The following is a 27513-nucleotide window of genomic DNA, read 5'->3' on the forward strand; positions in this document are numbered from 1 at the left end:
CAACAAAATTAATTAGTCAGTAAATGTTCTATCGTGTTTGCTTTTGCAAGCAACAGTTATACCAACCCAGATAGATTATAGTAATGTAAAGCAAAACTGTCTACTCTGATGGCTGAGCTGCCTAAACGAGTGAGTAGCTGAGCTGTGTAGACTGGGAAGATCCAGTGTTTGGCCATTGGTTTTTTCAACATATAACAATCTCGAATTTACCTGGATTGATATTCACAAGCAGTCTACCTGATTGGTATTCCATCCATCGCCTTGAATGTTCAATCCCTGCCCTTTTTGCACACAGTGGCAGCAGTGACTTTGGACCCCATGCCGTTTCATGGCATCAAATCAGACATGGGCAAGAAAGCTTCCTCTGGTTATGACCTACAGTCCTCCCTAAGTACTCCTCCATGTTGAACACAAGGCACTGAGGATAGCAAGGGCACAGAATGTACTCTGGGTGGGGGACTTCAATGTTCATCACTAGGAGTGGCTCTACTACTGAGTTATCAAGACCTGAAGGACACATCTATTATACTGAACCTACAGCAGGTAGTGAAAGAACCAACACGAGGGACAAAGCAACCTCACCTCATCCTCACCAATCTACCTGTCACAGCGGCTTAAGAAAGAACCTCATCACTAGCTTCTTGAGGGCATTTTGGGATGAGCAACAGATGCTGGCCAGCCTTGCACCCCATGCAAGAACAAAAAAAAGCATCTGTCATGATAGTATTGATAGGAGTGAACACTACACAGCACTACTGGAGACGAAGTCCCGTCTTCACACTGAGGACACCCTTCACTGTGTTTTATGGCACTACCACTGTGCTAAATGGGATAGATTCAGAACAAATTTGGCCGCTCAAAACTGGGTATCCATGAAGAACTGTGGGCCATCAGCAACAGAAGTGTATTCAATCACAATCTGTAACCTCATTTCTCAGTCTGCCATTGTCATCATGTCAGGGGATCAATCCTGGTTCAATGAAGAGTGCAGTAGAGCATCACCAAGTATAAAAATGCGATGCCAACCTAGTGAAGGAACATAAGAAATAGGAGCAGGAATAGGCCATTCGGCCCAATAAGCCTGCCCCGCCATTTAATAGGATCATGGCTGATCTGATTGTGGCCTTAACTCCATTTTTCTGCATAACCCTTGACTCCCTTGTAGAACAAAACTCAGCCTTGAATATATTCAATGACGCAGCCTCCATTGAAGAGAATTCCAAAGAGTAATGACCCTCTGAAAAAAGAAATTTCTCCTCATCTCAGTCTTAAATGGGAGACCCTTTATTTATAAACTGTGCCCCCTAATTACAGATTCCCCTACAAGAGGAAACATCCTCTCAGCATCAAGCCTATCAAGTCCCCTCAGAATCTTATATGTTTCAATAATATTCTTCTAAACGCCAATAAGTATAGGTCCAACCTACTCAACCTTTCCTCATAAGACAACCCCTTCAATTCGGGAATCAGCCTAGTGAACCTTCTTTGAACTGCTTGCAATGTAAGTGTATTTCTTCTTGAGTGAGGAGGCCAAAACTGCACAGAATACTCTAGGTGCGGTCTCACCAATGCCCTGTACAGTTGCAGCAAGAACTCCTTACTCTTGTATTCCGTCCCCCTTACATTAAACACTCCACTTGCCTTGCTAATTACTTGCTATACCTGCATGCTAATTTTTTGTGATTCATGTATGAAACCACCCAGATCCCTCTGTATTGTAACATTCTGCAGTCTCTTTCCATTTAAATAATATTCTGCTTTTCCATTCTTCCTGTCAAACTGGATAGTTAACCCTACATTTTCCTACATTATATGCCACATTTTTGCCAACTCACTTAACCTATCTATGTCCCTTTCCAGATTCTTTGTATTCTCCTCACAACTTTCTTTGCTACCTCTTTTTGTATTGTTGGCAAATTTGGTTGCAATACAGTTAATCCCTTCTTCCAAGTCATTAATATAGATCGTAAATAATTGAGGCCCCAGCACTAATCCCTGTGGAACTCTAACTCCAGATTGTCAAACTAAAAATGATCCATTTATCCTCATTCTGTTTCCTGTTAGTTAGCCAATCCTCTATCCATGCTAATAAGTCACCCCTAATACCATGGGCTCTTATAATCTTTTTCATGGCGCCTTATTGACTACTTTTTAGAATCCATTCCCGTTAGTTAGCCAATCCTCTATCCATGCTAATAAGTCACCCCTAATACCATGGGCTCTTATAATCTTTTTCATGGCGCCTTATTGACTACTTTTTAGAATCCAAAAACACTATATCTACTGGTTCTCCTTTATTCCCCTCCCCCCCCCCACTGCTTCTTACACCTTCTTAGAACTCTAATAAATATGTCAAATATCATTTCCCTTTCACAAAACCATGTTGACTCTGCTTGATTGTATTATAATTTTTAAATGTCCTGTTGCTATTTCCTTAAGAATTGATTCTAGCATTTTTCCAGTGATAAATATTAGGTTAATTGGCCAATAGTTTCCCGCTTTCCATCTCCCTCTTTTCTTGAACAGATGTGCTACATTTGTGGTTTTCCAATCTGCTGGGATCTTTCCAGGATCTAGAGGGTTTTGGAACATCACAACCAGTGCATCCGCTATCTCTGCAGCCACTTCTTTAAAGACCCTAGGATGTAGGCTATTAGCTGCCTTGAACCTAACTGGCCCAAAAATCCTCTAGCTCTTATTAATTTAAGAACTATTAATAACTACTAACTCTTCCTATTTACCTCTAGTTTGCTGCTTCCCACTTGCCTATCCCTTGTCCGAACACCCCGCTTGCCACTTCCCTCCTTCGCTCCTCTGCTCCTCATGCTTGCCACTTTCCTCCCTCCTTGCAGCTGCTTTCACTCCCTCGCTCACCCCCTCTCATTGCATTGCTTCTCCCCTGAGCCCACGCTCACAGCAAGTGAGACGATGAGCAAGTGGGAAGTAGCAAGGATTTGGAAGAGGGAGTGGGAGGATCGGGGAGGGTAGCAGCAAACAGGAGGGTTGAGGAGCGTTGCAGTGAGCGGGAGGGTCATGGGATAGAAGTGGCAAGCAGGAGGATCAGGAGAGGGAAGTGGTGAGTGGGAGGATCGGAAGAAGGAAGTGGCGGGTGGGGGGGATCGGGAGAGGGAGGCGGCAAGTGGGAAGGTTGTGAAAAGAGGCGAGCTGGGGGAAATCAGTGAGCGAAATGGTAGTTTATTTTAAAAAAAAGAATGAAATGGCAGTAACTGCACTAAAATGAAAATGGAAGCAGTGGTATTTGGGGAACGTCCATAATTTACAAATGGCGCTAAAACAAAAACATGCCATTTGAGCGTATTTTAAGTGGGGGAATACCTGAAGACTTATGCCCCAGAACTAGCTGCTCCCCGAGCCAAGCTGTTCCAGTACAGCTACAACACTTGCATCTACCTGACAATGTGGAAAATTTTCCCAGTATGCCCTGCCCACATAGGTAGGTCAAATCCAATCCAGTCAATTACCACCCCATCAGTATACTCTCCGTCAACAGCAAAATGATGCAGGGCGTCATGGGCAGTGATATAAAGCAACACTTACTCAGCAATGACCTGCTCAATGATGCTAGCTTGGGTTCCGCCAGGGCCACTTGGCTCCAGACCTCATTACGGCCATCATTCAAACATGAACAAAATGCTGAATTTCAGAGGTGAGGTGCAAGTCACTGCCCTTGACATCAAAGCAGCATTTGATCTGGTGTGATATCAAGGAGCCCAAGCAAAATTGAAATTGTTGGGAATCAAGGGGGAATCTCTGCGCTGGCTGGAGTCATACCCAGCACAAAGGAAAATGATTAGAGGCTAATCATCTTAGTCCCAGGAAATCACTGCAGGAGTTCTTCAGCGTGGTATCCTAGGCCCAGCCATTTTCAGCTGCTTCATTAATGGCTGTGCCTCCATCATAAGATCAGAAATGGGAATGTTATTTGGTATTTGGACAATGTTCAGTATCATTTGCAACTCCTTGGATACTCGAGCAGTCTGTATCCATATCCAGGAAGACCTCGACAAGCTTTAAGCTTGGGCTGATAAGTGGCAAGTAACGTTCACACCACACAAGTGCCAGACAATTACCATCTCCAGCAACAGGGTATTTAACATCCCCTGTTAATTGAATCCTCCACCATTATCATCCTGGTGCGTACGATTGACCAGAAAGTTAACTGGACCAGCCACATAAACATTGTGGCTGCAGTAGCAGGTCAGAGGCTGTCAATTCTGTGGCAAGTAACTCACCTCCTGACTCCCCAAAGCCTGTCTACTATCGACAAAGCATTAGTTCTTTTAAATTCTTTTTCTTCTTTCTTGGGAAGTGGGTGTCACTGGCGAGGTCAGCATTTGTTGCCCATTGCTAATTGCCATCGAACTGAATGGCTTGCTAGACCATTTCAAAGTCAGTCACATTGCTGTGGACCTGGAGTCACATGTAGGCTGTCGTGGTAGGATTTGAACCCGTGTCCCCAGAGCATTAGCTTTGACCTCTGGATTACTAGTTCAGTGACACTACCACTACACCACCAACAACACACAAGAAGCTCGCCACCATCCAGGACAATGCAGCATGCTTGATCGACACCCGTTTCACTACCTTAAACATTCACTCCCTCCACCACCAATGCACAGTGGCAGCAATGTGTAACATATATAAGATGCACAGCAGCAACTTGCCAAGGCTCCTTTGACAGCATCTTCCAAACCCATGACCACTAGAAGGGCAAGGGCAGCAGATGCATGGGAACATCAGCACCTGCAAGTTCTCCTCCAAGTCACACACCATCCTGACTTGGAAATATATCACTGTTCCTTCATTGCCAATGGGTCAAAATTCTGGGACTCCTTCACTAACAGCTCTGTGGGTGGACCTACATTACATTCATTGCAGTGGTTCAAGGTGGCCGCTTGCTTCCACCTTCTCGAGAGTAATTATGGATGGACAACGATTTCTGGACTTGCCAGCAACCCTCACATACTATGAATGAATTTGAAAAAAGCCCCTTTTTTTCATGTCCCATCATCACTACTCCATCCCTATCAAACCTTCCACCTTATCCCCAGTATGGATAACAAAATGAATTGGTATTTCAAAACTTGCAGATATTCTGTTAGATGTGTGCTGCCTCACAGTATTGCGTTTCCCCATTCACCTGACAAGGCAGAATGGTTTGGGCTGTTAGGCTTGCACATGGCTGCTATAGTCACCTTTCCAGGAGCAACCCAACACAGTGAGGGTTTCTGTGGGGTGGAATGGTCCTCCTAGCTTCTTGTGCATCAGAGACTGAGATTTTATTTTGTTACATCATGAAATATTTTATTTGGCAGCTCAACCAAGTAGAAAACAAAAGGCTGTAGTGAGAATAATTGAATTTGAATGACAGGTAAGCATGAGGTTCACACACACATGCACAAAGCATGATGCTGCACTGCTATTAGACACCTACTGGACCATTTAATATATTGCATTTGATATGATAACAGCTGAATAACCATCACTGCCCCTGTAGTTCAGCCTCTTGGCAGGAATGTAGGGCAGAATTTTTCGGAACCTCCCGCTGAAGTCAATGGAGTTTTGAAGGGCTCGCCACATTTTACAGCCCCGCCCCCGCCACGACAGGGCCATAAAATTCCACGCATAGGCAGGAACATATCGATCTTTGATCGACATGTGCGGACGTCCTTTCATAAATATTCATTTACTGTAGATAAGTTGTGGTATGTCCTGGTCTATGATCTGTTGATAAAGGATTGCTTTGCAACTGATTTAAGAAGAAAAAACAAAAATGTCACGGCAACCACTGGGGGCAGAAGGGAGAAACGGAGAAACATGTTCCCTACTTCCACCCTCTCGCCTCAAAGTTTTTAGCATAGCCTACATCCCCATCTTCTTTCTCGATCCCCATTGTGAAATTGTCCTTGACCTCTCCTCCAGCTTCCAAACACAGCTGTGAAAGATTCTGTTAAATAGAGTTTTAGAACAGTCAAATGTTTGGGAACTGCACTTTACAAGCAGTTGGTGGCACACTGTATAAACAGATTGCTCTGTCAGCGCAGGGACTCTGTTTCAATCTGGCCCAGACTGATGGGAATGTAATTACCCCCATTTAAGCAGTTGTGTTGGTTAATGGGAGAGTTAACTCACCTAGTGTATGAAGGCCCGCAGTGGTCAACTGTTAATACTTTGACCAAGACTTAGAATATTATTCAAAACACAACAATACAGGAATTGGAAAAATTCAGTGCAATAGAAGGTACTGTGTGAGATTGTGGTTTGTCTGGTTATGCTATGTTAAAAACGCTATATAAAGACAAATTGTTAAACCTGACCTGGTATTGTTTATGTGCAATTTGGCTAAATAAGTGCAAGGGAATTCCATTCCCGCATACTGAAATTTCTGATTTGGCAGCAGGAAAAGTTAAAAATGCACCTGCAGCTTCTCCCTCCCCAAATTTGAATTAATTGGAGGAGTAGACCTTAACGACCGTACTTTAATTCAATCTGAAAAAGTGAGAAGCCAAAAAGAGAGAGAGCTGTAGGGCGATTAAAATGAACATATGAAAACGAGGAGAAAAAGACCATCAGGCCCACCCTGAATCATTGATGCAGCTTTGGTATACCATTCGTCCACTCCCTTATCAGGATTTTTATGGGTGGAACAAAACCCAGAGGTGAAAATCCTGCTGTCAATTCAGCAGAACTTCGGTAAATTTCTTTCTGACTTCCTAATCAAAATGAGCAAGTTCCACAGGCTGCGGCAGCCCATAACTCAGCATAACCACATGTAACAAGAAATTCACCTCCATAACTTGTTATATTGTCTTCTCTAAGAAGCTTGCCAAGATCCCTTTTAAAGGGCTATAACAAGTCCATGTTCATCTCTCCTTGGAAGTATGTTTCAAGGGGTGATAGCCCTCTTATGAAATTGACATCTGGCCATATCCTATAATGAATCACATAGGGATGACCTCTCATCCTAAAATCTGTCGATTTTAAGAAAGCTATCTAACTGAATTGTTTTGTTCATTTTTTAAAAAACTCAACCATTTTCACCAGCGTGTTTATCCAAAGTAAATAGGTTAAAGTCTATGCTCATAATAAAGAGCTTTAATAATTGGATTCATCATCCATTGCACCCACTGTGGAGCCTCAATCTTTAGCATGTGTGGGGACTGTAATAAGTAGAAACTTTTTGTATGTTCTTTTGCAGACGTGAAGCCCCCGTATTCCACACTGCAGGATGATTATATACCATGCTTCGTTGTTGTGTAGCAGTTTGGCATAACAAGCCTTTGAGTATCATTCTCGCTGGGCATATGTCTATTAAGCATTTTTGATTTTCCCCATTTTCCTTATACTTTTGAAGGCAGGGTGGCAGCCTTGCTTAAGCAGTCATTCATAGATAAGCCTAGAAAGTGAGGCTGAGCAAGATTTTCGGCAGTTAGGGAGTGAGTGGGGCATCACAGCTGACTAACTTGTGTCTGCTCTAATATCCCTCATCACGTGTACACGCACACATTTTCCAGCAGGAATAATGGTTGGGAATGAAAACCTTGGTTGATTTTTTTTCCTATGTTTTCTAAGCCCATGGTTACAAAGTACATCAAAGCATTAAATAAAGCAATTTTATTAATGATGGTGCCCACTGACAGATTTAAGAGTCAACTAATAAATTTCAGTTAATCTATACACATTGGTTAGAGACTGCAGTGAGTAGCTATATAGGCTAAATGGTTTGATAAATAGGCATGTCGTCAGATTACTTACAGGCTTTGTTATGAAGCTGACTCATTTTAAATTTTATACCGAAATACGGTTGTTTTTTTAAAATGTAGTTTCTTGAGCACTGCAAAAGCAGAAGTGATTTCCTTTCCTTCCAAGATTTATAATGTGAGGCGCATGCTTTACAATTCTCGTGGCTTGCTTCACTGAAAAGTGTCCTAGACTCGGACCTAGGACTCTACCCTGAGGAACTCCTGCAGTAATATCCTGGGATTGAGATGATTGAGCTCCAGCAGCCACAGCCATCTTCCTTTGTGCTAGATATGACTCTAATCAGCAGAGAGCTTTCCCCCTGATTCACATTGACTTCAGTTTTGCCAGGGCTCCTTGATGCCACACCCCAGTCAAATGCTGTTTTGATGTCAAGGGCAGTCACTCTCACCTCACCTCTCGAGTTCAGCTCTTTTGTCCATGTTTGGACCAAGGCTGTAATGAGGTCAGGAGCTGAGTGACCCTGGCAGAACCCAAACTGAGTGTCAGTGAGCAGGTCATTGCTGAGTAAGTACTACTTGATAGCATTATCAACAACCCCTTCTATCGCTATTTTGTTTGTTCATGGGTTGTGAGCGTCGCTGGCTAGGCCAGCATTTATTGCCCACCCCTAATTGCCTTTGAGGTGGTGGTGGTGGTGGTGAGCTGCCGCCTTGAACCACTACAATCCATGTGGTGTAGGAACACCCACAGTGCTGTTAGGGAGGGACTTCCAGGATTTTGACTCAGTGACAGTGAAGGAACATGATATAGTTCCAAATTAGGATAGTGGGTGAATTGGAGGGGAACTTGAAGGTGGTGGTGTTCCCATGCACCTGCTGCTCTTGCCCTTCTAGGTTTTACAGGTTGTGTGTTTGAAAAGTGCTGTTGAAGGAACTTTGCTGATGATCGAGAGGAGACTGATGGGGCGATAATTGGCCGGGTTGGGTTTGTCCTGCCTTTTGTGGACAAGACATAGCTGGGCAATTTTCCACATAGCCGGGTAGATGACAGTGTTGTAGCTGTACTGGATCAGCTTGGCATGACACGTTCTGGAGCACGAATCTTCAGTACTATTGCCGGACTAGCTAGGGGAATATTGGAATAATTACGCCTTAAGGTCACCGATGCATAGATGAGGGTTTCAGCAGCAGATGAGCTGAGGCAGGTGAGGTTATGATGATGTGGAAGTAAGTATTCTTTCCATTGGACAACATTAATGGGTTGGAAGCTCAGTTTGGTGTTGAAGAGGACATAAAGGTTTTAAACAGTCTAATTCAACCTGAGATAGTGGCTGGTGAAGGGGATGAAATTGATGGCAAGTGCATATAGTTAGTGGCGGAGCCTGAAGATGATGGCTTTGGTCTTCCCAGTGTTTAACTGGAAGAAATTGCAGCTCGTCTTAAGTCCAGATATCAGACAAACGCGCTGACAGCAGAGGGAGTGAGGAATTGAGAAAGATGAAGAAGAAGGAGGAGCTGTGAGTTGTCAGAATGTATGTAGAAGCTGACCACATATCTTTTAATGATAGGAGAAAGGGGTAGCATGTAGATGAGAAGAAACCACAAATAGGGCCTTTTGGGGACACTAGATTAGTGGATAAGATCCCTGAACCAGAGGACAGCCACTTCTTGAGTTTATATATTTGCTGTGCTGTTAAATCTATTTGAGAGATGTGTCTTGTGTGCTCCTTTAATTTAAAATGGAAAAACAGGAGATGTTTTATTTAGATCTAAATGAAATAAAACAAATCTGGGTTACATTATGAAATTCCAAATCCAAAAGTTTGAGATTTTTGGTGCTCATTTGTATTTTGCCTGTCTTAAAGGGAAATAAAATACATTGCTATCATGGCCTCCTCTTGGGTACTCTGGAGGACATGATGGGGGAGGGAATCAATTTCTGTAAAAATATTTCTTCTGAACTTGCGTGTGCAAGACAATTGCTGCATTTGCCTTTTCTTGAAGAGATTGCACTTTAATTAATTATGTGCAGAGGACTTGGGATATTTTGGTGATGCAATGGCAGCTATTTGAATTGAATTCCTTTATTTTCAAAGTGAAAGATGCTTGCATTGAAGAGTGATATACTTCCATTCCAGGCACCCAATGACAGCATCTCTCACTCTGGTATAATAGCCAAGTGCAAAGCAAAGCTTCATAAGCTCAGTCCAAAAAATGTACCTTGGCTACAACCTCAAGAGCACCCTCTACTGCAAGAGTATGGCATTTTCATTTTGATCTTTCTCTTTGGCCTTTTTGAGGTTGTTGGTTGAGTATTGTTTACTCCTAAACTATATTTTTCAGCCTCTTGTCTTACTAGAAACTAGGATGAGACTGCCTGAACTCAAGTAGGTCTCTTGTATGAAGCATTCACTTGGTAACATAAGTGTAAGCAGGTAATGATAAAAGAATATGAAGATAAGTTGCTCATTGTTTGAATAGAAATCTCAAAGGATGAATAGAGGGAAGGTGTCAGATCAGCTGGATGCTATATTTAACCATCTGGTGGATGCAACTAAATGCGTGTATATGTGTACTCGTGCACATTGTGGCTTGGCTTTGGATAAATGTATTTATGGTTTAATTTTATGAATGAATATAAATACATGTGTATGTGTGTGTATGTATCTAAAAATGCATATATTCTTAGCTGCAAGTTGCTTAATTTGTTTATTTATAAATATGAATGTAAATTGTGCAAAAAGCTCTTCTGTTTTATGTAAATATGGTTCAGAATACGGAATGATTTGAATTTTTTTCAAGTGGAAGACTACCTTGATTTAATAGGAATAGACCGTGGTACCTTTTGGTTTCTTAAATAGGTCAATAAATAGTAATAAAAGCAGACGTACTGTGGATTAAGGCGATGTATCATCTAATAATTTGGTTAAAAATTTCGGTGGCTTTTCACAGTAGTTAAAAATGATTGGTTCTGTCATCTTGGCTGCAAGTGCAGGGGTCGTTTTAATCAATTAGTCTAAAACTCCTGTTTGTGACAGCATAGTTATTGTTTAGAATGCCATTTTTACTAGCATATGCATGAAAGCAAAACATCTTTATTAACATGTTCTATTATGGGACTGAGGCAGTTTTATTTAAAACAAAAAATTCCTCCTCATGGGTGTTAATTCATTGGGGAACAATGCACAAATGGTAAAGGGGCTGAAGGGGTATGTGAACTGGGTGGGTAAATGTGAATTGTGCAGCTTGCATGCAGGGTGAAAGCCTACACAGACTGATGAGGCCATATAGTGCTGCAACCTCTGTGAGCATTGCAGATGCCGATCGCAAAAGAGTAGCCTAATATTTTAATTAGTTGGAAAGCCCAAGTGAAGGGACAAAGCCCTTGGTGCACAACTACACCTAAGATTGAAAAGTATAATAGAGACCAGATAAATCAGGAAGCAGTTACTAGGTGGCACCAAGGTTAGATTTTAGAACGAGAAAGATTGTAAGAGGAAAGAAAATACAAAGGAGGTATCAAGTTCCACAGCCTTGAAGTCCGAGGAAAGAACAAAAGTAGGAACACTGCATTAGATTTTGTTTGAACATGTGATGGAACCAGGAAGGAGAAGAAACACATAGTGTGTCGTATTTGGAACTTAGAGGGAACAATCAATATTGATGTTTCTTATTAATAATTCCTATAGTGTTCTATAAATAAAGGCACAGAATTCCAAAGCAAGGAAGTTATGGTAAACCTTTATAAGTCACTGGTTAGGTTTCAGCTAGAGTATTGTGTTTAATTTTGGGCACCACACTTTAAGAAGGATGCCAAGTGCTTGGAGAGTATTCAAAGGTATTTACCGGAATGGAACTGGGTTTCAGTTATACGGGGCTGAATAATACAGTCCGGGGGGTTGGGGGGGGAGAGCCCCCCACCCCCCAAACCTGTGTTGGCGTGAAACCAACTGACAACAGCCCCCCTGCAATAAAGTGCTGCAGGGCTCATTAACGAGGGCCGACCAACAGCCCTGACAACGTCAGGAGGGCATCAGTGGCAGCTGCCGGGACTCCAGCTGAAGAGAGGAGCCCAAGGCTTAGGATTCCCGGAGCAGATAAGTCTGGGGTCTTGGGCTGGGAGGGTTTGGGATTGTTAGGGAGCGGGATAATGGGTGGGAAGGCGTAGGTTTAAAAGAGGAAAGAGGGGGATATTCAGTCTAAGGGGGGCTGCTCTATGATTGGCAAAGAGCAGCCCCTGGAGTGACCCCTCTCCCCTCCTTCCCACCCTTTAACCATTTGAGGTTAAAAATCGGGCTTCCCACTGACGCACTGCTGCCCACGCCAAACGTATCATGGCATGGGTAGCATATTATTTGGGTCAATAGGCTTGATAACAAGTCTAATTGACCCTTAAATGGTCATCTTAATATGGAGGGCTAGCTGCTGATTTTGGTGCCTGCCTATTCCACCACCCCCCCCCCCCCCCCCCCCCCCCTGCAGGAAAAACGCCCACCGGAAACATGTAAAATTCAGCCTGTGGAGAAGCTGGGTTTGTTCCCTTTAGAGCAGAGAAGATTGCTGAATAGAGGCTGTCAAAATTATGAGGGCTTTTGTTAGAGGGGATGAGGAGAAACTGCTGTCACTGTTAGGAAAGCACAGGGCACAGATAGAAGGTCATTTTCAAAAAACCCAGAGGGGAAATTAGGAGAAATTGTTTAACATTGGGTGAGTTGCCATGAACTGGAATGCACTGCCTGAAATTCCAGGAAGCAGGTTCCGGAGTAGCTTTCAAAAGGGGATTGGATATGTCCTTGAAATGGAGAAACCTGCAAAGCTATGAGGAAAGAGCAGGGAGTGGGACAAATTGTTTGCTCTCTCAATGAGGTAATGTAAACACAGTGGACTGAATGGCTTCCTTCTGTGCTGTATGGTTCAAACTGTGTTGGGTGATAAGCTTGTAAAGAAATACGAGACTAAACCCTTTTTATTGTTTTCTAACTTTATTAGTTTTCATTCTGTTGTACTTTATGAAAATGTATGATGATTTATATCATATCCCACACTCACTGCTCACTAACTTGCTCACTATTTTATCACTTGCTGTGCTGTGGTGAAGATAGCAAGTAGCATGATGTGTGTTAAATGCATCATTCTTACAGATTTACGGAGCAAAGGAAATGTATAGTGTCTCTATACCTTTAAATAAACATGTTGCTATTCAGAGGAGCCATTTAAATAATACAGAAAGTGTAAGCGTATTTGACATCTTCTAAGTCTGAAGGTGTGGAACCTTTATTGCACTGCTCAAGCTTGTCCGAGCTTTCTATTCCTTGCCAAAACTGTTGTCTACTATCTTTGAGCGCTCACCTCTGCCACTTCCTCTCCTACAACAAAGTCTCTGTGCTTTGTCCGCTAAGTGTTTAACTTCGTTAATGTACTCCTAACCTGCCTTCACCCCTACAAATTAAAAGTCATTCTGAATGAATGATAGTCTGTCATAACCTGCTCAGGGTGCTATACTTCTATCATCGCTGTTCTTGGTAAATTTCATGACCTCCCTGTATATTTCCTCTGTCGTTGCAAATGAACCTTCAAATATTAAAGATCAGTCCATGGTCTCTCTTTGACCTCTGTTCATCCAACACTGGTTGCTCCTAAGATAAAAGCAAAATACAGCAGATACTGGAAACCTGAAACAAAAATAAAAATAGCTGGAAAAACTCAGCAGGTCTGACAGCATCTGTGGAGAGGAAGACAGAGTTAACGTTTCGAGTCCGTAAGACTCTTCATCAGAACATTGGTTACTCCTTGTTGCCATTCTGTTAACAGTTGCTTGTTTTAGCACTGTGTCCCCTCTTGCTGGAACTCACTGACACAATTTCTCCATCTTGCCACTGGCCTTCCCACTATGAAAAACCTCCTCCTCAAAAACTCTTCTGTTTGACAGTGCCTTTGCCACCACCACTCTCCTCCAACCCTGCCATATCCATTATCTGCTCGGTTCCCTCCTTTTAATGTTCTGTTTTTTTCTCTATAAAGGACTGAAATATCTCCTTGATCATGAGGAGCTCCTACTGAAATCTAAATTGATCCACCTTTCCCTTATCTCAAGAGAGCCTGAAGCTTTAAAAATAATATATATGCGCAACTTTAATCACACGTCTATCTTAATTTACAACCCAAAGTTTCCTGAGCCCACAGCACCCCTGAATCTCTAGAAAATCGGTCTACGCATAATGCATTTAGAATTTGGTGCAATCAGGTCTATTAACGTTATAGCAATCACATAATGTTGCAAATGGTAGGTATAATTATAGCACTATTATAACTAGGCAGTGTGTGACTGATGCCAAATTTAACATTTAATTAGCTGTCTCCTCAGATTTTAGGATTTCCAAATAAATATGATTAGTGTTGATTTTGAGACAGTTTGATCTAACTAACTATCAGGGATTCACATTTTATTGAACATTAAATTGTTTGATTTCTTTTCTGGTGCATTGTGGTTACACCTGCAGAGTAACAGCTATTGAAGCCAATGTAATAATTGCTTTTGTCACAGGAATGCTAAATAAAAAAACTGTACATCCTCGTGAATTTTTGGGGAAATTTTGTGATATTACACAGAAGTAAAATTAGTCAGAATGTTCCCATTTTGAAAACGACTTGTGTGATCCACGCCATTGCACCCTACCACTCACCCTTTTGTACTTATGGACATAGATGATATTAGGGCAGATGGTCAAAGAAGAAGCTTTTAAGGAACATCTTAAGGGAGGTAGAGAAGATGGAAAGATTTAGGGAGAAAATGCCAGAATTTAGGGCCAAGGCAGCTGAAGGTACAGCCAACAATCAAACCGGGATCCTCAAGAGGCCAGAATTAGATGAGTGCAGGGAGCTTGCTGGGCAGAGAGCAGAGCTGTGGGGCTGGAGGAAATTACAGAGATGGTGGGGGTGGGATAGCAGGAGATGCGGTGAGGCCATGGAGGGAAAACAAGGATGATTATTTTAAAATCAAGACGTTGCTTAATGTATGTATGCATGTGTATATAAAATATTATTAATGCAATTGTGATATTAAGCACAAATGTGTAGAGTTGGTGAATGGAAACCTTGTGAATAAAACTGTGTGATAACTTAATAATAGGGATCGTCAAGCTATAAATTGACATTCTTCAAAACTTAATGTACAGGGATCTGATGATTGTCTGGTGAAGATTTGGACAACGGATGACGGCAGGCTACTGGCAACTTTGCGAGGACATTCTGCTGAAATCTCGGACATGGCAGTAAACTATGAAAATACCATGATTGCTGCAGGCAGCTGTGATAAAATCATCCGGGTTTGGTGCCTTCGGACATGTGCGCCCTTAGCCGTTCTGCAGGGTCACACTGCATCCATCACATCCGTGCAGGTAAAGAGAAACACGAGAATACAATAGTTAGCTGCAGCTAACTTCTGCAATTAATATTTTCAGTTTTTGGTGATTAACATTTTTTTTAATGCAATAACTCTGGAACCTAGACAAAGAAATAATAACCAGGCAGGTGTGAAATATGGGATGGAAAGCCTGGGTGAGGAGAAAGTAGAGCGAGGACAGGATGGGGAGGGACCCTGAGAGAGGAGGGAGCAGGGTAAGTTTGGGAATGGGAAACTGAAAGGGAGAGAAGCTGAAAACCCGATAGAGAGGGAACAAGACTAGGGTGTGAATAGGACATAGGGAGGGAAAATCAAGGAGAGGAGGGAGTAGAATAGGAACGGGAAACAGGGAGGTGAAGCAATGGGAGAGGAAATGACAGGGTGATGGTGGGAACAGGAAAACCTGAGAGGAGGGTGAGGGCAGGAACAGGAACAGTGAGCCATTTTGAAAGCAAGTTCAGGGTTGAATTGGATGCTATCCAGTCTGTTCCACTGAACATTGTACTCAGGAGTTCATTATCTTTCCCAAAGGCTTGCAAAGGCATTCAATAACTTTTCCTTTAGTTTTCAGGTAAGTGAGTTTTAAATACCTCTGACTGACTGTTTTTGTATTGTGCTGTTAATTTTAACATGTATACATATCTGTGTTCCTGATACTAACATCATCAGTCAAGGAATTTGGCGATAGGACAGGGTAGTGGAGTTGAAGTAGAAAATTAGCCATGATCTTTATTAAAGAGCGGATTTGACTGAAGGGGCAAAAGGGCCTCTACCTGCACCTATTTCTTATGCTCTTAAGTTTGTCCCAGCAAATCATTCCCTGCTAACAGCAAAGAGAAGGCACACCAGCCAACCAGACATCAGTATAATTAAGGTGGCACCAGAAATGATGACAGTAAGTTGGCACATAAATATTTAGGAATGCAGGTGGCAAGAGAATCAATTAAAAATGTGATTAGAAACAAGATTAACTGAGATTTGAGTTTTGAATCCTAAGATCCATTATGATTGATATTTTATTTTTAAATCGGTTGGCATTTATTCATCCTGTGATGTGGGACATCACTGGCAAGGCCACCAGTTAATGCCCATGCCTAATTACCTTTAAGAATTAGGGCACTGCTTAAGAGATGTACTAATAACGCTAAATAAATTGTGAGGCTGACTTTTGTGCACTGTTATAAATAAGTTCAGAATGGTGTCAGAAGTGATGCACATCATGCCATGAATTAATAATACTTGAAATAAAAGTGGGAACTTTAATCACATGTGACTTCCTTCAGGCTCAGGTGATGCCAGGAGCCTGCGTCTGTCCAGGAGGCAATGTGCTAACAGCACTCAATTTTCGTAGGTCAACAATTTGCATAACCCCAGGTGGGTTTTAAACATGTGTAGGAACACACTAGTGGCTTGGATTAGAAAATTGCATTTGGGTTAAATTTAAAGAGATGCAAGCGATTAAGTGGAAGAGTCAGAATGATGGACAAAAATTCTTTCAACCTTTGGAAAACTTAAAAATAGCATTTCAATTAATCAGCACCCTTTGTCAAGTTTAAAGTGATAAGAAATGATGCAAGAAAGGAAAGGAAAAGGAACACAAGGCACAGCCATGACTTAGCTCTAGAACTACCTGCACCTCTAGTCAACCTGTTCCAGTATAGCTACGACACTGGCATCTACCTGGCAAAGTGGAAAATTGGCCAAGTATATCCTGTCCACATAAAGCAGGGCAAATCCAATCTGACAGATTACTGCCTCTTCAGCCTATTCTTAGTCATGAGCAAAGTGACGCAAGGGGCAGTCGACAGTGCTGCCAAGTGGCACTTAGCAATAACGTGCTCACTGATGCTCGGTTTTGGTTCTGCCAGGGCCACTTGGTTCCATTTCTAATTGCCTTGGTTCAAACATGGTCAAAAGTGCTGATTTTTGGAGGTGAGGTGAGACTCACTGTCTTTGATATCAAGGTAGCATCTGGCTGAGTGTGGCATCAAGGAACCCTAACAAAATTGAAGTCAGTGGGAATCAGGAAGAAACAATAACATTCAAGTTTGTGCAGATATGTGGCAAGTAACTTTCAACGACACAAGTGCAAACTAACAACCATCTCCAACCAAAGAGAATCTGACCATGACATTCAATGGCATTACCATCACCAAATCCTCTGCCATTAACGTCCTCAGGGTTACCGTTAACCAGAAATGTAACTGGACCAGCCGTATAAATGCTGTGGCTACATGAGCGGGTCAAAGGCTGAGTATTCTGCAGTGAGTGACTCACCTCCTGACTCACCATCTGTCTGGCACTAGTGAGGAGTGTGTTGAAATACACTCTACTTGCCTGTTGAGTGGAGCTGCAATAGCACTCAAGGAGCTTGATACCATCCAGGACAAAGCAGCCTCCTTGATTGGTACCCCATTCACCATCTTAAACATTCACTCCCTCCACCATTGATGCACACTGGCAGTGATGTATACCATCTACAAGATGCACTGCAGTAAATTGCCAAGGCTCCTTCGATACCACCTCTCAGACCCATGACCTCAACTACCTAGGAGCATGTGCGTTGGAATGCTACCACCTTCAAGCTCCTCCCCATGTCACACACCATCCTGACTTAGAAATATATCAGGATTCCTTCCTTGTTTTTGTAAGTCCCTCGCTAACAGCAGTGTGCTAGTATCTCCACCACCTGTACTGCAGCAGTTCAGTGTTCTCAAGGGAAATTGTGGATGGGAAATAAATGCTTGTACTGGCGTTGCCACTGATGCCCCCATCTCATGGATGAGTTTAAAATAAAATGCTGCAGGCAACTGACAAGACGTCCAGAATCCAATCTTCTGTTTGGCTGCTAAAGGTTATGCTGCATGAGATGGTTGCGAGGAGGGTGGCACTGTTTGCCAAACTCAAGCACCTTCCCATAGCTCAGCTTACTTGAAAGGAGAAGGAGGCAGATGAAAGTCTGCAGTTGAATATTACTGGCATATTAGCTGCAGGTGCTTTTGCAGTGGATTGTACAGCTTTGAATCCCTGTTCACCTGGAGCTTATCAGGAGAACTTTCCATGCTCATTATCAGGCAGGTGTGACGGTACCTGCAGGCATGCTTTTGGCATTTTGGTGGTGCCGCAGTCCGCCTGTGTTGGTTTGTTGATCACTCTTGCATTTTTTTTTAAAAATGTGGTACCTCTGAAAGCATGACATACTTTGATGATACCAGATTTATACCATAAGGGTTGCTGTCACAACGTCCCTTTGAAATTGATATATTCACATTTATTAATCTTCTACCAAAGTGAGGTATGTGGACATCTATCCATAGTTGCAGTTGTGTGGGTCCAGCAAGTATGTACAGAACATCTCTGGTGCACCTTGACCTGCCAAGCATGCCCCCACTATTCTTCCAGCTACTCCTTCTGCAGAATCTTCACCTATATGGGCAGTCCCATCTGGAAACCACTTCATGGAACTGAGAGGGGGAATAAAAGCAATGTAGCAATTACCACAAAGCCTCATGAATGGCAGAAGAAAGACAACAAAAAAAATGAGAAATGTTGCAGAGTGGTCTCAACACTGCTTACTGAATCTTACAACGCCCTGTAAATAAAATTCTGCCTGCAACCCGATCATCTGATAACCCAGCATGTTGGTTGTTTTTTAGATGCTGTTTATACCTGGCATCCTGCACATTAAAATAGTTGAAAATGGTGGTAACGAAGTGATATCATCCCATCCTTATTTTATATTTTAGTAAGGTCCCACTTGAAAAAGGTGAGAGTTTCCTGACCCTGTTTCAAAGCTGGTTGACAGGTACAAAACATGCATTATTGTCTTCCATATTTCTTACAGTCCATTATGCATTGTGTGTGACAGTTTACAGAATGTAGTAGACATGAGAATCGGGCTCTGAAGAGTCATACAGACTCGAAATGTTAACCCTGTTTCTCTCTCCACAGATGCTGCCAGACCTGCTGAGCTTTTCCAGCATTTTCTGTTTTTATTTCAGATTTCTAGCATTTGCAATATTTTGCTTGTATTTATATTGTATGAAATTCGGGGCCCTTGTCTCTACCTAGGGAAATTCTTCGAATACTTAACGATAATAGCTAACAAATTTCATTTTAGACCCATATCCCAAATCATGGTTCTTAAACCTTTGCCTTTTAGTGTATCAAGTGCTGGCTGACATATTTAGCTCAATGGAATCCGGATCCAAAATGAGAGTTTTGGCAGTGTTAAACAAAATGTACTTAAATGTGTTATTTTAATTTGTTCAGGTAAGTGCTGGGCATTAAGTAACACTTTAAAAGCAAATTTGAATTATGGATACTGCTAAAAGACAGAACATTCCTTAAATACATTGTTTCTAACAACAATTTTAGTGAATTTATTTTTTCATAATAAGAATTAGTGGATGTTTTTCCTTGCCTGGTAGAAGCTGCTAACTGCTCTGGAGTGATTGCTAAGCAGCATTTTTCACTGATGACACCAAGTTTTGCGAGAGCTGTGTGACATTAATGGAAAACTGCAAATGCTTAGGCAGGATGCGTTTATTTTAGCAGATTTTAATAAAAATGTTAATGTGCATCCTGTGTTCCTACTGATAGGAAAAAAAAATTGATATGAAGCTCATAGAATACCCAGATTTCCATGCATTTGAACTAGTAACGAGCATTCTCATATTTATTCAATTTGATTATAATGTTTGTTGTTTGCAGAGAAAGAAAATATTTTCAGAGTTAAAAGCAGTTTGTTCCACTTTATGTTAATGCGCCTTCATTGTGGAATTGTTGAGACAAAAATTTATCCACCTACATAATAAATAACTTTGTGATTCCATGAATGTGAAATCGTGTACTTTCTGATTGATTCGAATCAACCGTTATTGGTCCTGCCATCTAAAACTTGGTACCAGAACATTAAGTTGACAAGCTATAAACATTTAAAAAGAAATTTAGTCCTAACTGAAATTTCAAATAAAACAAAGGCAAAATATTACAAATGCTAGCATTCTGAAATAAAAATGGAAGGGTCCAGCAACATCTGCAGAGAAAGAAACAGAGTTAATAGCTCTGATATTTACATAGGGGTGGCGGACAAAATCTTTTTTTTTATTCATTCATGGGATGTGGGTGTCATTGGCTTGCCCAGCATTTATAGCCCATCCCTAATTGCCCTTGAGAAGGAGGTAGTGATCTGTCTTCTTGAATCGCAGCAGTCCATTTGGTGTAGGTACACCCACAATGCTGTTACTGAGGGAGTTCCAGGATTTTGACCCAACGACAGTGAAGGATTGCCAATATATTTCTAAGTCAGGATGGTGAGTGGCTTGGAGGGGACTTCCAGGTGGTGGTGTTCCCATGTATCTGCTACCCTTCTCCTTCTAGATGGTAGTGGCTGTGGGTTTGGAAGGTGCTGCTTAAGGAGCCTTGGTTAGTTCCTGCAGTGCATCTTGTAGATGGTACTAACTGCTGCCACTGTGCGTTGGTGGTAGAGGGACAGAATGTTTGTGGATGGAGTGCCCATCAAGCAGGCTGCTTTGTCCTGGGTGATGCCAAGCTTCTTGAGTATTGTTGGAGCTGCACTCTTCCATGCAATTAGAGAATATTCCAATACGCTCTTGACTTGTGCCTTGTAGATGGTGGACAGGCTTTGGGGAGTCAGGAGGTGAGTTACTCACCGCAGGATTCCTAGCCATTGACCTGCTCTTGCAGCCACAGTATTTATATGGCTAGTCCAGTTCAGTTTCTGGTCAATGGTAACCCCCAGGGTGTTCATAGTTGGGGATTCAGCAATGGTAATGCCAGTGATTGTCAAGGGGCGATGGTTAGATTCTCTCTTATTGTACATGGTCATTGCTTTGCACTTGAATGACGTGAAAGTTACTTGCCACTTGTCAGCCCAAGCCTGGATGTTGCCCAGGTGTTGCTGCATTTGGACATGGACTGCTTCCATGGACCTGGAAATGTTCTCCTTATTTATCTGATATAAACCATTCATAATTTTGAATGTCTTTACCAAATCTCCCCTTAATATTCTATTGCCTGAGGAGAAAACACAGGTTCTCCACATTTATTGAAGTTTTTCACCCTGGTAAAATTCTGGTCAATTTGTTTTGCACCTCTCTAATGCATTTACTGCCTTTGAGTTTCAAATCATCTGTAAACTTTGAAACTATGCCCAAGCTCATGTCATTACCATGTATAACCAAAAGAACAGTGGTCCTAATACTGACTCCTGGAGAACACCACTGTGTATTTCCCGAAGTTTGAAAAGCAACATTCAGCCTATCTCTATTTTCTACCCTTAACTAATTTTATAGTCATGCTGCCACTGTCACTTTAATCTTATGGGCTTTAATTTTGCTATGATGTGGTACTTTATCATGCACCTCTTAAAAGCCCATATACACATCAATCACACTATCCTTATCAATCCTCTTTGTTACTTCATCAAAGAACATGATCAAGTTAGTCAAGCACGATTTGTCTTTAACAGGTCTGTGCTGACTTTCATTTATTAGCCCATAGTTTTCCAAATGTCAGTTAATTTTGTTGTGATTTATTGTCTCTAAATGTCTCTTGCAACACTGATATTAAGTTGACTGGCCTGTAGTGGTTGGGTTTTTCCCTTTGTCCTTTTTTGTGAACAGGGATGTAACATTTGCAGTCCTCTCTTCAGTTCCCACATCCAAGGAGGTTTGGAAGATTGTGGCTAACCTTAGGTGCCTAGGATGCATCCTGTTCAGACTTCACTACTTTGAGTATTACCAACCTTTTCAATACCTCCTGTTCACTTTTGTCCTGTCCAATACCACGTCCGTCTGATCCTTTAATGCTGTATTCGCAGAATTCTTTTTAGGGAAGATAATTGCAAAGTCTTCATTTTGTACCTTAGCCCCGCTCTCTTCCTCCACAAGTTGATGTCTTTTCTGGTCCCTAATCAACTGTGCCCTTCTTTTGACCGCCCTTTTACTACTTATCAAAGACTTTTGGGTTTACTTTTGTGTTGGCCATTAATTATTTTTCATACTATCTCTTTGTTCCTCTTATTTCCTTTTTTCGACCTCTTTACTTCTTACATTCTGTTAGGTTCTATACTGTATTGTAGCCCTTGCAATTGTCAGGAGCATCCTTTCTCTGTTTCATTTTAATAGCCAAAAACCTTTCAACTCTAGCCTGTCTGTGAATGCTTTTTACTGAGTTTTTTTTTAGGAGGGTGTTCATTTGTGAAAAACTAGAATGTCCAGAGCAGGATGATATTCAAAAACACAAGCTGGGTAGAACAAAATATAATTAATTTTCAAATCCAGATTAGTATTTCTGGAATAAAACAGAAATGCTGGAAATACTCAGGTCAGGCAGCATCTGTGGAGAGAGAAACAGAATCAAAGCTTCAGGTTGCTGACCTTTCATCAGATTTACCTGGGATTTTAAAGGATCTTGAATACACGGATGAATGTCTAGATCTATTGATTTTGCATTTATGTTCACATGGAAGGAGTCTAGAGAAACCAATGGGTTCATTCTACAATTTACCTTCAACAGGACTTTGCATACCACCTCCACCTGAAATTAATGCAAATGGTAACGGCATATGGGCGCAAATGGTGGCGCTGTGGTTAGCGCTGCTGCCTCACAGCTCCAGGGACCCGGGTTCGATCCTGACCTCGGGTGCCTGTCTGTGTGGAGTTTGCACGTTCTCCCCGTGTCCGTGTGGGTTTCTGCCGGGTGCTCCGGTTCCCTCCCATCACCCAAGGACGTGCTAGCTCAGCAGATTGGCTACGGTAAATTGTCCCCCTTTGTGTGTCTGTGTGTGCCCTGTGATGGACTGGCATCCCATCCTGGGTGTACCCTCCCTAGCGCCGATTGCCTGTTGGGATAAGCTCCCATTCCCCGCGATCCTGAATTGGATGAAGTGGTTCTGGAAAAATGAGTGGTAACCATGTATGGACAGTAACATTGCAAATGGTTCTATCTCCTTGGGAACTGACCCTCTCCCTATCAAAGCTGCTATCATCACTCTCGTGTTTTGAAAAAAAAGCACCGTTGATCCCTTTTCCCTTGCAAATCATCTCTCCACTTTATATCTCCCTTTTCTTTCAAGACCTTGATCATAATGTTACCTCCAAACTCTGGGCCCACATCTTTCTCGATCTCTCCTAAGCTTCTGTCTTATAACTCTTAACAACATGTATGAATGACATTCTCTCAGGGAGACCAGAACTAGAACAAAAATTACAATATGGTCACTAATATATCCAATAGAGAATTCAGGAGTAACTTCTTTTTACCCAGTGAGGGATTAAAATGTGGAAACTGTTCACACAAGAGGACTAGAATAGATGAATTTAAGGAGAAACTAGCTAAGGAGAAATGTGAGCAAGAGAGGAATTTAAAGAAAAGGATATGCTGATGGATTAGGTGAATTAAGATGGGAGGAGGCTCGTGTGGAACATAAGCACCAGCATGGTCCTTTGGGCTGAATGGTTTTTTCTGTACTCCCAAGTATTATGTAATACCATGACTGTGACCGTTGTTCATTATCCTTCCTGGACCTCTCTTCGGCTGTTAGCATGGTTGATCACACCATCTTCCTGCAGTGCTTCTGTTCCATTGTTCAGCTTGGTGGGATTGCTGTACCTGGTTCCACTCTTTCTTACCTGTCTGATAATAGCCATAGCATTTCCAACAATGCTTCTCTTCTGACTGCTGCACGCTAATATTAGGATACCCCCATTTGCTTCTTAAATTCTTATTCCATGTACTTGTAATTTGCAGGCAATTATCCTGGTCCTCTGACATGTCAAATTTGAAATTCTCATTCTTGTGTTAAGTAGCCTCACCACTGTGCAATCATTTTCAGTTCTTCTCTTTATTTCTCAGACTCTGGACTTTTGGACATCTTCCTCCTTTCACATCGTAATTGGTAGCAATGTCTCCAGTTGTGGTCATGGGTATTTGGCCAAGTTTTTTAAAAACCCTTCCTAGCTTGAGGATGCTGAGGCCAATTTTGGTGCCCCACTGTCACCCCACCTGAAGGCAGCCAGCTGAACAATTGCCTTGGACCTTCCTCATCTCTCAGCTCAGTTTGGTGCCAAGTAGATTTGTTTGTTCACACAGTCACTGGGGAAAAGCTCTTCCTCCCTGCCTCCTAAAGCCCTGCTTTACAGCCTTACTAGTTAGAATTTTGTAAGATGGAAGTGCCTGAAAACAACTGCATCTGGATCATTCTTGGGGTAGGTAGTGAGAAAATTGGTTGCCTTTAAAGCTGGTCCACTTAATTAATTAACCATAGCTAACAAACATTTTCTGTTGAATCGTGTTGCACATTTTGACAGTGAAATATGCTTTTGCATGTTGCCTGTTGCTAACCTTTTTAATATTGTTTTTCAGTTTTCGCCAATGTGCACTGGCTCTATGAGGTTCCTGTCTTCCACAGGGGCAGATGGTACAGTTTGTTTCTGGCAGTGGGATGCTGGCATGTACAAATTTAGGTAAGTAGATGTGCTTTCTTTTTAAGAAAATGTTAATAGAGTTTCTTAAAGCAAATGCCATTTTGTAATTAATTGCTCTTAAATATTTTGGTATTTAATTTGTTAAAAGTCTGGGTTCAGCTGAACAGAATATTATGGGTTACATCTGTTAATTCAAAGCCATTTTTGGAAGGATTATTAAATTATCACAGTTGTATGAATTGAGCAACTTTAATATAATACCACAGGAGGCCTTTTAATTTGAACAATCTCAGTTTGAATTTTTTTTTCATCAGTTCACATAAGAACATACAGGTAGAGTACCTGAAATCGGAGCAACTCAGTACCAAGTCTGTGCTGGATTTCAGGACTTGCTGGTTCACGGGGAAAAAAATTGGAATGCCTTAATTCAGTGAATAGTGAACAGATGCAGGAAAACCAATTGATATGATTGCAAAACATTGTAGGTTAATGGCCATAGAGTTATAGAGTTTTACGTGCTGGAAAGAGGCCCTTCGACTCATCATGTCCGCACCAGCCATCAAGCCCCCAACTCCTCTAATGCCATTTTCCAGCACTTGGCCCGTAGCCCTGTATGCTGTGGTGTTTCAAGTGGTTATCTAAATACTTCTTAAATGTTGTGAGGGTTCCCGCCTCTAGCACCCTTTCAGGCAGTGAGTTCCAGGTATCCCCCACCCTCTGGGTGAAAACATTTTTCCTCAAATCCCCTCTAAACCTCCTGCACCTTTCCTTAAATCTATGCCTCTGGTTATTGACCCCTCCAATAAGGGGAAAAGTTTCTTCTTACCTACCCTATCTATGCCCCTCATAATTTTGTATATCTCAATCAGGTCCCCCCTCAGCCACCTCTGCTCTAAGAAAAACAAAACCAGCCTATCTATTCTTTCTCCATAGCTGAAATGCTCCAGCTCAGGCAACATCCTGATGAACCTCCTCTGCACCCTCTCTAATGCAATCACATCCTTCCTATAGTGTGGCGACCAGAACTGCACACAGTACTCCAGATGTTGCCTAACTAATGTTTTGTACAGGTCCATCATAACCTCCCTGCTCTTGTATTCAGTGCTTCGACTAATAAAGGCAAGTATCCCATATGCCTTCTTAACCACCTTATCTACCTGTCCTGCTGCCTTCAAGGGTCTATGGACATGCACACCAAGGTCCCTCTGATCCTCTGTCCTTCCTAGGGTCCTACCATTCATCGTGTACTCCCTTGCATTGTTAGTCCCCCCAAAATACATCACCTCACACTTTTCAAGATTAAGTTCCATTTGCCACTGTTCTGCCCATCTGGCCAGCCCTTCGATATTGTCCTGTAGTCTAAGGCTTTCCTCCTCGCCATTTACCACACCAACAAATTTTCATGTCATCTGCGAACTTAATTATCATATCTCCTGCATTCATGTCACGACAAACAGCCAGGTTTTTGCTGATATTAATTCACTTCTCACGCATTGGATTGAATTACTCTTTCATGTCACCCCCACTTCCCTACATCAGCGCACCCTGTTTAAAACGAGAAAAGATCAATCAAACCGAAATTATGTTAAAAATACCTTGTAATCGTTATGGAAAACTATTTGCTTTTTATTCACGCAAGATTGTACAGTACTCTTCAATTAACTCTTAACTCCTTGAGCTGATTTGGGCCAGCTGCAAGAAGGCAACCAGTGCCCTTGGAACTTAAAGGCTTTTGGGAATCAAATGTAGTGTTTGAATTTAAGCCTGTGGCTTCTACTTGGGTGGCCTTAATGGCATCAAAACTCAATATAAGTACCTTGTGCTGTAGCAAGAGCAAGCATATGTCCAGATCCCAAGTACAATACATAGCTAAGTATTCTACCTCTTGGATTCTGCAAGAGTTTTTTTTGCTCTTCTAGGGTGAGTACAACCGTCTCTGCTACATCTGCACTGGGTTGGGTGGGGTCAAAGTTTTTTGGAGCGCAGGAAAGGTTAGATGCGCAAAGCTGAAAGGCAGCAGGACAGGTAGATAAGGTGGTTAAGAAGGCATATGGGATACTTGCCTTTATTAGTCGAAGCACTGAATACAAGAGCAGGGAGGTTATAATGGAGACATACAAATTAGGAGCAGGCCATTTGGCTCCTTTAGCCTGCTCAGCCCTTTGATAAGATCATGGCTGATCGGATCGTGGCTTGAACTCCGCTTTCTTGTCTACCCCCATACCCTTTGACTCCCTTGTCAATCAAGAATCTATCTAACTCAGTCTTAAAAATATTCAACGACCCAGCCTCCTCTGCTCTATGGGGAAGACAATGCCACAGACCAACAACCCTCTAGGAGAAAAATATTCTCATCATCTCCGCCTTAAATAGGAGACCCCTTACTTTTAAACTGTGTCCTCTAGTTCCAATCTCTCCCACAAGGGAAAACATCCTCTAAGCATACTCTGTCAAATTCCTTCAGGATCTTATTTGTTTCAATAAGAACATCTCTCATTCTTCTAAACTGCAATGGATACAGGCCCAACCTGTCCAACATTTCCTCATAAATTAATCCTTCATCCCAGGAACCAGTTGATTCAACCTACTCTGAACTACTTCTAATGCTAGAATATCCTTCCTTAAGTAAGTAGACCAAAACTACGTACAGTTCTCCAAATGTGGTCTCACCAATGCCTTAAACATCTCTGCTATTATATTCCATTCCCCTTGCAATAAATGCCAATGTTCCATTTGTCATCCAAATCACTTGCTCTATCTGTGTACGAACCTTTTGTAATTCATGTACCGGGACACTCAGATCCCTCTGTACCACAGAGTTTTGCAATCTTTCTCCATTTCAATAATATAGTGCTTTTCTATTCTTCCTGCCAAAGTGGATGAGTTCACATTTTCCCATAGCATATTCCATCTGCCAAAATGTTGCTCACTCACT

General features: G+C 42.0%; 1 protein-coding gene across 1 annotated transcript in view; it reads left to right on the forward strand.

The window, feature by feature from the left end:
* Positions 1-27513, forward strand: part of phip (PHIP subunit of CUL4-Ring ligase complex) — a 244017-nt gene that overhangs the window by 82157 nt on the left and 134347 nt on the right. Inside the window, exons 8-9 of the mRNA XM_078542472.1 lie at positions 14900-15121; positions 24517-24617. Coding sequence (XP_078398598.1) covers positions 14900-15121; positions 24517-24617 — 323 coding nt within the window. The remainder of the gene's footprint in view (positions 1-14899; positions 15122-24516; positions 24618-27513) is intronic.

This window comes from Cetorhinus maximus, chromosome 5 (assembly GCF_964194155.1).
Source record: "Cetorhinus maximus chromosome 5, sCetMax3.hap1.1, whole genome shotgun sequence".
Lineage (NCBI taxonomy): Eukaryota > Metazoa > Chordata > Chondrichthyes > Lamniformes > Cetorhinidae > Cetorhinus > Cetorhinus maximus.